Consider the following 11,149-nt stretch of genomic DNA (forward strand, 5'->3'; position numbering starts at 1 on the left):
GAATCCTCATTTGTGTGGTGCCCTCTGGACTGGGTTTGGGTATTTCTGAATCAGCATTCCTGAAGAGGGTCTGTAATTAGACATGTTAGAAATCAACAGAAGGGACTAGGGGGAGGAGTAGGAATGAGAGGAGAAAGAGGGAATAGAAAGAGAACTATCACTGATGAAATATCTGCAATGCATCAGATACCTTATGTAACAATAATAATAGTAATAATAGTGTCTTACATTATTGAGCATTTACTATGTTCTAGGCCAGCCGTGGGCAAACTACGGCCCGCGGGCCGGATCCAGCCCGTTTGAAATGAATAAAACTAAAAAAAAAAAAAAAAAAAAGACCGTACCCTTTTATGTAATGATGTTTACTTTGAATTTATATTAGTTCACACAAACACTCCATCCATGCTTTTGTTCCGGCCCTCCGGTCCAGTTTAAGAACCCATTGTGGCCCTCGAGTCAAAAAGTTTGCCCACCCCTGTTCTAGGCTCTGTTCTAGCTACTTTACATATGTTATCTCATTAATGTCTTTCAGCATCCTTAGGAAGTGGGTGTTATTATCATTATCTCTGCTTATGGGAACCAAGACATTTAGTAACTTGCTCAAGCAGATAGCTTGAAAGGGGTGGGAGTAGGATGTAAGTGTGCTTCATTTAATACTCACAGCAACCTTGTGGTGCAGATTTTTATCATTTCCATTTTACAGGTAAGGAAACTAAGGCCCTTGGGCCACCAACATGAACATCGCTCAGGAGCTTGCTAGAAATGCAGTCTTGGCCCCCACTTCAGACCTACATTGTCAAGGTCCTGTACAGAACCACTCAGCTAGACCAGAGGAATCCAAGCATAAGATCCCCCCAGAGACTATGTTAAAACCTGGATTCTTGGGTCTACCCCCTAGAGATTCGGAGTCCATGGTATTCCCCAGTAGTATTATAGCCCTCTGTAGAATTGCTTTTACCAAGTACTATTTAGATTACATCATCTATCATCATTAACTGATATTAAAAAGCAAATTTTTCATGCTAGTTAAGGAGCAGGTAGCAGAGTTTTATTTAGCTCAGTGTTGACCAACTTTTTCTGGAAAGGCCGGATAGGAAATATTTTTACTAGTAGGCGCTGTGGGCCATTTGATCTGTCATATGTCACAAAAGCAAGGATACCTTTGTCCCACTGTTGAACAAGATTTTCTACTTTACAAAATGCCATCTTAGAGTTCTCACAAATTTTCCTGTCTCCTGTGAATCATATAATGTCCCTAACCAGACACCAGGGCATGATTTTTGAGTCCTCATTTTCTCCTTGGTACAATCTTATTTTACTTACCCTCATTTTTACGTAGTTCCTACTTTCCCAGTTATGGGACCATGCTCCAACCAAGTGAGCCACATGGTCAGGGCAGAGTATGGTTCTTTTTAAAAATATATATATTTTTAATGACTTCAGAGAGGAAGGGAGAGGGAGAGAGAGAGAGAAACATCAAGGAGAGAGAATCATTGATTGGCTGCCTCCTGCACGCCCCCTACTGGGGATTGAATCCGTAACCCAGGCGTGTGTCCTTGACTGGAAGGAACCCTGGACCCTTCAGTCCGCAGGCCAATGCTCTATCCACTGAGCTAAACCAGCTAGGGCAAGAGTGTGGTTCTTAAAGTGGGGTCCCGAACCAGCAGCAGCAGCATTGCCTGGAAACTCTACAGAAATGCAAATTCTCATACTCCAACCCAGACCTACAGAATCAGGTCTTCTGGGTTGGGCTCGGCAGTCTGTTTTAAGAAGCCCATTAGTTGTTTCAGATGCAAGATAAAGTTTGAGAACCACTGGTTTAAATGATCACTTCTATGCTGTTGACTCACAAATCTTATTAGCCTAGATTTCACACTCAAACTTCTCTCTAGTATTTCAAACTGGAATGTTCTGTGGAATGCTAATATATGCTCTTTCTTTCTTCCTTTCTTTCTTTTTTCTTTGAATGTTAATATATGAAAGCAAAGAAAAGAAAACAAGCTCTATGGCAGTGGATCTCAACCTTGGCTGCACATTCGAATCACCTGGGAATCTTTTTAAAATCCTGATTTCTGGGCCTCACCCTCCATAAATTCTGTTTCTTTGTTATGGGGTGGGGCCACAACATTAGTAACAAAGAAACAGAATTTCTGGAGGATGAGGCCCAGAAATCACGATTTTAAAAAGATTCCCAGGTGATTCGAATGTGCAGCCAAGGTTGAGAACCACTGCTCTGTGGTCAAAAGGAGTTTACATGGCATTGCAACATTTCTTAAAATAATTTACTGTTGGGACCTATTTCCAGGAGGTTGTGGAAAACCCAACAACAAATGAATGTCTTCATTGGAAACAGAGAAATCAAGACAGAATTCATTATCGTCCCCTGCTAATCATTGCTACCTCGGACAGCCTATTCTTTCAAATAGCACAAATGTCCTCCTAGTTACATAGGCTTAAAATACTGGAGTTATGGCTTCCTCTTCTCTCATATCCAATCAGCCTCTGAGTTTTAGGGACTCAGTGTTGAAAGGTTAGAGACCCAAAATGACTTTCGGGGGACAAGCAAGCTGTTGTTGTGGCTTATCAGAGTCAAGACTCAGGAGGCAGCCCTTCACTGGAACCTGGAGACCAGTCCGACAACTTGAAAGGCAACTCTGGCTGATCTCAGCAACTAGCACGAGGCAGGAGTCTGGGGCAGCAGGTGGAATGCTCCAGAGCTACCCTCAGGCCACAGGTGACATGCGGCCAAGGAATCAGGGATAGAACCCAAGAGGGCCCTGAGGAGCTGAGTAGGTCTGTCCTGGAAGATGAGGAAGAGGTCAAGGAACCAAATCAGGTATTGAACAAGTTAAGCAACGTGTTTTGAAGAGCAGGAGCTGTGGTGGAGGCCTAGTTGTTGAAATGAGGAGTCAGAGACGACGGGACTCAGCCTGGCCTGCAGGGAGAAGGACCTGTCAGCACTGACAGTGGCTTGGCTGCTCCCACAGGTGGAGATTAGGGGGACTGAAGGGCTAAAGAGCCAGGGAGTCATTATTGGATCACAGTCATGAGTTTCTGCTAGAACATAAGTGACTTTCACATGAATCCACCACCCAAACCCACATTTAGTATCTTTGTTTACTCTCTTTGTATCTCTTCCTTTATCCTGGGGTAAACAGAGGAAAAGGAAGGAAAGGGGTGGGAAGGGGGAGTTGGGTGGAATGAGAATGAAAGAGACTGGGGAGCTTTTAAAAAATATGTCTGGGTCAAACCCCCAGAGATTCTGATGGCACCGGTCTAGTCTCCAGATGAATGAATCAAATATTTATGTGCATCGGAATCCCCTGGGGATGTTAAAATGCAGATTCTGATTCCGAAGGTTTGGGGTGAGACCTGAAAATCTGCAATTTAACAAGATCCCAGGTGATGCTAATGCCACTGGTCTGTGGATCTCATTTTCTACAGCAACAATCTACAGTAGGGGGTTGTTCTCAGAGGGTCGTCCCCAGACCATCAGCATCAGCATCACTGGACACTGGAGAGAAATGCACATTCTAGGGCCCCAACTGAGACTCTGAATCAGAAACTCAGGGGAGGATGTTCATACAGCAGGACCCACCGAAAACCCTGAGACTGGAAATCTACCTCTGGAAATGGAGAACAGGGAAAGACTAAAAAAAAGAGGCTGGTCAGTCCAGTCTGGCAACTAATAGAGTTTATTAAGGGAAACTTACATACGAGGTATGTCTTGGGCGACTGCGCTACAAAATGAGTCCCCTCGCTACTTGGCAGGGGAATTATATAAGGTAAAGGGGTGGATAGTCATGGGAACAAGTATGTGAATGCTACCAGGTACAGAAATCACTTTACATGTTTGACCAGGTCAGGACAACAACCTCTTCCAGGAACCAGCATGTAGCAGACGGCAGGGAAGGTTGCTTATTTATGTCAGAATGAACATGAGTTACCATCAGGCAGTCTCTAAGGAGGATTTCAGAAAGCATCCTCCATTCTGGGTTGGGTCCAGCTTGTGGGACAGACATGTCTAGAGCAGTCTCACCTTCACAGCCCAGCAATCCGTGTTTTAACCCATCGTCCCGGTGATTCTTATGCATGCTCTAGACCAGCGGTTCTCAACTTGTGGGTCGCGACCCCTTTGGCGGTTGAACGACCCTTTCACAGGGGTCGCCTAAGGCCATCCTGCATATCAGATATTTACATTACGATTCATAACAGTAGCAACATTACAGTTATGAAGTAGCAACGAAAATAATTTTATGGTTGGGTCACAACATGAGGAACTGTATTTAAAGGGCCAGAAGGTTGAGAACCGCTGCTCTAGAGCAACCTTTTCCATCTCATGGCACACATAAACTAATTACTGAAATTCTGAGGCACGCCAGAAGATATTTTTGCTGATCTGACAAAAAATAGGTATAATATGATTCGTCCACCCCATATGGCTATTGTTGTGTGGCTGTTGTCATTTTTTTATTTGACAATCTAAGGGAAAAGAGATCAATGCCCCTGACTAAACAACGCAAGCACTTGCGGCACACAAGTTGAAAATCGCTGCTCTAGAGAATTCATGAAATCCAGAGAGAAGGGAGCTGACATTCACTATAAGGACAAGTAATGAATTATTGTGGGAGTAAGAAAGAAACAAAGAAAGATCACATTTGGCTCTATTTATGTTCCAGCTGTAAACAGGTATAATTATTACAGCAACATTAAGACATAACCTTGAAATCAGCACATATTTGCTTAAAATTTTTTTATCTCCCTATCATCACAATGTAGAATCTCTTAGAACACTTTTGGAACTTGCACACTCACTGCAAAGGCGAGAGGAAAGAGATGACAACTGGCCCTGGTACTGATGTGGTGGGAGTGCCTAGGGCTGCGGATTAAGGATGGGGAAAGGGACCTCGCTGCTCTGAGGCTGCAACATTGCTAGAGGTCTCGGTGAGGGGAGGTGTTGAAAGTGGCAGTGTCATTGCTCCAGTGTCACCACACTAACCCATGAGTGCCCTGTGCCTGGATTACAGCAAATAACTGGTCCCAACTGGCCTCCCAGGCTCAGGGTGTACCTCCCCCCACCCCCCGCCTGCCAAACCCACTATGGTGAGGTGTTTTGCAAGCTCCAGCTTCTGGTTATACCAGGTGCCCTTGCCTTTTTCTCCAAGGCCCTTCCTCTACTCCCTTCAGCACCCTCTGCCCGGGAGTGCCCTTCTTGCTCCTGTCTGGTGCTTGCCAGATTAGAATGGATGTTCCAGTCATCTGCTAGCTCAGCCTCCATCTGTCCATCTGCTGGGTTGCAGATTCCCATACCCTCCCTTGCTGCCAGCTGAGTTCAACTCACATTGTCTATCTGGGCAAGAGATGCCAAGGGGGAATAAAACCCAGTCTGCCTTAGGGAGCAAGTTACAATCCTGGGAACTAGCCACTGCCATACACTAAGCGCCATGCAAGAGATTCCAGCCCACACTCTGTTCTCCTGGTCTGGCTGGCACTTTCTAGCCCTTAAAATTACACAGGAATCCATAATTCTTCAAAAGGCGTGTGCTGTTTTCCTATGAAGTCGGCAAGTAGAGTCAGTCTCTGCCACGTCCTTGTAGCTTACAGAGAGCCAGGGGCACACCGAGTGGGCACAAAGCATGCCCGTGGAGCCCGCGCTTGCTCAATGACAAATGTTCCTGTGCTCCCAGGAGAAAAAATGTTGGTATTTGAAGGCTGCTCGGAACTGCCAGAGTCTGTGTAATATTTAGAGTTAGGAATCTTTAGAACGTTGGCTCACAATAAAAAAATTGCCTCACACCTAAGTTTAAGAAAAGCTGTTTTAAAGCTCCACTTACAACACTTGACCCGTTCAAGCACTATCATTTATACACAAAAAGCTTCCACATTCTGGCAAATGCTACTATCACAGGAGTATAAATGGCCAGGAGAGGCCATGGTCAGACTTCAGGCATCGCCAACATGCTGCTCGTACGTGCCCTTGAGGATCCGGTACAGGGGGCTCTCGGTCCCTAGGAGGTGCCATGCTTATTGAACATTTCCTTCAGAAGTGAAAACGTCTCCTATAGAAAAGACGAGGAATGTCTGTGTGGATGACACTAACCTGCTATTTGGCAGGCCCGTCTGAGCGAAGTGCTTTTATTAACCTACTAGTGGCCTAGGGCGTGGATTCATGCACATTGAAAGGAGATTGATTAGAAGATGTTTATTTTTAAATTTCCAGTGTGCGTCATATGTACCGGTTGGTCAGTCGGTCGGTCCTCTGGACAAATAGTCAGCCACCTAACCTTTTATATATATAGATGAGCTGTGTCTGTGGTTAGTCAAGAAGACACAATCACATACAATAGCCAAAAAATGCACTGAAAAGTTGATTGATTTGGACAGCATGACATGAGCTAATTTTTCTAGTGTATTTTGTCATACACATCTAGCACTTAGCAGTTGTTTGGTAAATATTTGCCAATTGAACGAATGAAAGAAAAACCTTTCCCCGAAGGTTGTTCCTCACCCAACACAAATGGTGTGGCCTGCAGAAAGGAGAGGAGGCTCAAAGAGTTCCCTGTAGGGACGCCAGTTCAGGGCTCTGTCTGGGTACAGGGAGTGTCTCCGTGATACGGCCCCCGGGGAAGAAGGTCCACGTCGGAAGGCCACACCCTGCTGTCCCTCTCCAGGGGATCTTCTCTCTACCATGCCGGGTCTTCCAGGACTGCCCTCCTGTAAGTACAGGAGAAGGACACTCTCAGTTGGGGATGAGAACAATTTTAGATTTTAGAACAATTTTTCTAATATTTTTTTACCATGACCCACAGTAGGTAAACATTTTAGTTTGTGAACCAGGAAGACACCAACCAACATATTATTGGACAAAAGTTTCACAATACAGCAGTTACCCTTAATGTGTGGGATGAGCTGATTTATCAATTCTATTCTTGCCCACTCCTTTCCATTAAAGAAAAATGTGACCCACTCCACTGATTTCACAATCCACTAATGGGTGAGACCAGCATTTTGAAAACAGTGGTACAGTGATCGCTAGAGGGATGGGCGCAGGCACCCCATCTCAGGGACCCTGCAGGGAAGGATCCTGCGCCACGCCCACACCTGCAGACACTCTTACATCACAGGGGAGTCTGATGTAAATCCTTTCCTAGACTCGGAACAAGAAAGCTCCAAGGAGAGGTCTTTACTTCTATACCTAAACTACTGTACTATAAATAAAATACCAGTAAGGCTCTTTTTAAAATATATATTTTTTTATTGATTTCAGAGAGATAGGGAGAGGGAGAGAGAAACATCAATGATGAGAATCATTGATCAGCTGTCTCCTGCACGCCCCCAACTGGGGATGGAGCCTGCAACCCCGGCAAGTGCCCTGACAGGGAATCAAACCCTGACCTCCTGGTTCATAGGTTGGCATTCAACTACTGAGCCATGCCAGCTGGGCATCAGTAAAGTTCTTAGCTGTGACCTTCCACAGGGAAGAAGCCACTTTTGACTACCCAGACAGGAACTCTGTGAGTAGAAAGACTTTTCAAATAATCCTCGAAAATCTGCGGAACAGAGTTTAGGGGCTGCTGCTGTCTGCTTCTTCCACTAGCCAAGGGGACTTGGAGGCAACACTGTACCTGGCTGATCAAGGGACAAAGCAGAACTCTGTGGGCAGTTGAGTGACCCTTGTTGATGGATTCACTTGGTTGTAGTTTACAAACAAGCAAGCTGTGCCCTCCCACCTCCAGGGCACCATTCACACAGACTGCATGTGCGTGAGGCCCTCTGGAAACAGCTTTATGTTTTAAACTGTGAAAAATAAAACAAGGTTACAGACTGGAGTTCTTAAGGCCCATCAGTTCCTATTTGGGAAATTTAAGACTCAGTTTTGTCACTACTAAAGCAGTAATCATGACAACACTTAGCCACCAACCTGAGGCAAATAAGGTGTATGAAAGCTCTTTATAAATGTCCGGAAGCCAGGTCTTGCTGCAGCTTCTTGCCCTCAGGCTTCCTGCCTGAGTTTGCTACCTCCCGGCCGGATAAGTAGGTTGCAACAGTTGCTTATGCACAGTAGTTTGGCAGGAAGGCATTGTGCCTAAACTTTATGATTTGGTCTGAGCCAAGAGAGGTAGGGCTCTGAACATTGAACTCAGCCCAGAATTCCTTTCACTTGCTTCTAAAAACTTTTGCTGCCATAAATAGACATTAAATAATTTCTTGAATCAATACTGTCATTATCCTGGGTTCCTTGTATATACACCATAACATTTATTTACAAAGCATAAAAACAAAATACACCTTTGATCTCAAAGGCAACTATTTTTTATTGCAGCATCTCTCTGTATCTTACGAACTGTAAAATGAGCAATCATATTTCCAAAGACCAGGAGAATGAAGACGTGTAAAACCTCCCGAGAGCACATTTCGTGATTGGGATTGCATGAGGCTAAAATGAATGTCTCTGAGGAGGTACATGGGAGGAAAACTAGAAAGATTGGTACACTTTTTGTATCTTGATTGAAAAAGAATTATGCTAACGAAGTTACTGGCCAACTTACAAAATGTGCACCGCTCTTTCTAATTCTTCCTAACAGCGTCGTTTCCCCTTTCAGTCCTTATGGTCCTACAGACCTGTTTTCTCCGAAGTCCCCGGACTGTCGGAGGAGGCGACTTGCTTGGCCACGCTAGCGGCAGGCGCCCGCAGGCTACTGCTGGTCTCGGTGTAGCCAGCCGAGTCTCCTCCCGTGGTCCCCTCTGTGTTTCTGTTTCTACAGACACCTCTCTGTGCCGGCTGTCTCCCTCGAAGTAGTTTCCAGGCCGCGGCTCTATACTTCTTTGAAATGAGGTTGTAGAGGATTGGGTTAATGGATGCACTTAGGTAGAAAAGTTGCAACGCAACAATGTTGAAGTACTGAGAAAAGTACATCGTCTGAGAATCTTCCGTGTTTATGTAAATGATTCTGCCAACGTGGAAAGGCAACCAGCAAACTATAAATGACAGAACCACCACCACTGCAAAACAAGACATAGGCACCGGGATTAGCTAAAGCATTTAAAAACCAACAAGGGTCCCCAAGAAACCATCGGAAGTAATAAGTAACAGCAGAACAATTAGATAAAACCTTGACCTAACCAAATCCCCAGCCCATCTATATTTGCTTTAAAGTTGCATATGTGGCTAATATATGTGTTACCAAGGCTGGACATAAAACAGAAGGAGCAATTTCTATTAACAAGCTGACAGGCTCCCTTCCACACAGCCACTCAGCGACATGTTCTCTGCTTTCCGTTGAAAAGAATTCTGAAACGGGTCTTTTATGTATTTATTTGTTCTTATGGGCATGGTTTACGTTAACCTTCAGGAAAACTTAGCATTAAGTAAAGACATTTTAGCTTAACGTGATCTACCCTGTCTTCTCAAGGATAATGTGAGAACCCCCTTCTGCGGCCTCCAACAGGGACATCTAAGAGCCTCCAATTCCTGTCCTCGGGCCAGCAGCTCACGGATCCCAGCGGCTCTGAAAAGCACTGCTGTTTACAGGACCTGGTAGCCCACCCGCAGGGCCGCCCCGGGGGCCCAGGAGCGGAGGCGCCAGGGGCTGGGAGACCAGCGGGTTGGTGCGTGTGGAACTGACGCGGCGCCACTTACGCAGGACGCGGACCGTCTGCCGGTGGCCCCGTTCCCGCCCGGAGGCCGCCGGGCCTCGAAGCGGCCCCCGGCTCCTCCACAGCTCCCGCCCGATGAGCCCGTAGAGGACGCTGAGGCACAGGAAGGGCAGGAAGAAGTAGGCGGTGGTGACCCACAGCATGACCCGCAGCGCGCCCAGCTGCGAGGGGTTCGGCCGGCACTCGCGGCTGAACAGCGCGGCGGCCGCCGCCGCCTCGCGCCCCGACGGCGGGGGCAGCGTGGGCGCCGCAGGGGACCCGAGGGCCGACGGTGTCCGTGGTGGCGAGGAGCCGGGCGAGGGGGTGAGCTGTGCGGTGCCGTTCTGGTCCGGCAGCGGGTCGACGCGGGGGTCCTGCTCGACACCCACCAGAAAGAAGAAGGGCCCGGCGGAGAGCAGGGCCACCGCCCAGAGCGCGGCGATGAGCGCGCGGACGCGGGGCCGGGTGATGAGGACGCGGGCGCGGAGCGGGCGGCAGATGGCGAGGTAGCGCTCCACGCTGAGCGCCGTCATGTGCAGCAGCGAGGCGTAGGTGCAGCCCTCGCCCACGTAGAGCGAGAGGCGACAGAGCAGCGGCCCGAACACCCAGGGCCGCGAGCGCCAGAGGCGGTACAGGTCGAAGGGCAGCCCGAGCAGGATGAGCAGGTCGGACACCGCCATGCTGCCCAGGTACAGGTTGGTGGTGGTCCGCATGTCCCGGTAGCGCCCAATGAGCAGCACGGTCACCACGTTGCCGCTCACCCCGACGGCGAACAGTCCCAGGCACACGGCGGTCACCGGCACCAGCGCCCCCAGCGGGAAGGGCGAGCAGCGGCGCTCGTCGCAGGGAGGCAGGGCGGCCCACGGCGGCTCCCCCGCGCCCTCCGCGCCGTCGCTGCGGTTCCAGGGGCTGCCCATGGGCGTGCCGCGCGGGCCGGACGCACGGACAAGACGGGGTCCCTCGGCGCCGCCGCGCCCCCAGGTGGGTCGGGCGCCTAGCGCCTGGCTCCGCTGGCGAAGCGCTTCCTTTGGCGGGCGCGCGGCCCCTGCCCACTCTGCGAGGCCCAGGCAGCCCTGCCCGAGCCCGGCCGCGCGGGAACGCAGTTCTGCGGGGTACTCGTTGGGGCGCTACCCAGAGGGAGCGCGCTGTCTCCGCCTCCGGCCCCGGCCGTCCCTCTCCCGCATCCTTTCCCAGGCCCGTCGTTTTCCAGGATGCTTCCCTCTCCACCAACTGGAACGCGGGGCGCGGCCGAGAGCACCAGCCCCGCCTCGGCTCGGGGAGCGATTTCCGAACCCATTGAGGCTGGTTACCGCGTGGGCGGGGCGCCGGCGCTTCATTTGGACTGTACCGCGGGGACCTCCGGGGGGGACGCCTGCTTCCTGATGGCCAGGGAAGGCTGCCGCAACACGGGAGTGTGCGAGGAGCTTAGACCAGAAATGGAGTTCCTCCCGGGCTCCAGTTCTGGCTCCACTACCGAGTACTCTTGGGTCAGCTCAGCCTTATTCAGCCTAGT

The 11,149-nt window shown here is 49.0% G+C and overlaps 1 protein-coding gene across 1 annotated transcript; it reads right to left on the reverse strand.

The window, feature by feature from the left end:
• Window positions 1–7,823: 7,823 nt before the first annotated feature.
• MLNR (motilin receptor) lies at window positions 7,824–10,821 on the reverse strand. Its single transcript, XM_059684606.1, has 2 exons — window positions 9,641–10,821; window positions 7,824–9,003 (listed from the first exon to the last, which is right to left on the reverse strand). Exons 1-2 carry the CDS (start codon window positions 10,551–10,553, stop codon window positions 8,615–8,617), a joined length of 1,302 nt encoding a protein of 433 aa, XP_059540589.1. The 5' UTR covers window positions 10,554–10,821; the 3' UTR covers window positions 7,824–8,614.
• Between the last annotated feature and the right edge of the window lie 328 nt (window positions 10,822–11,149).

The sequence above is a fragment of the Myotis daubentonii genome, chromosome 2, assembly GCF_963259705.1.
Source record: "Myotis daubentonii chromosome 2, mMyoDau2.1, whole genome shotgun sequence".
Classification (NCBI taxonomy): Eukaryota; Metazoa; Chordata; class Mammalia; order Chiroptera; family Vespertilionidae; genus Myotis; species Myotis daubentonii.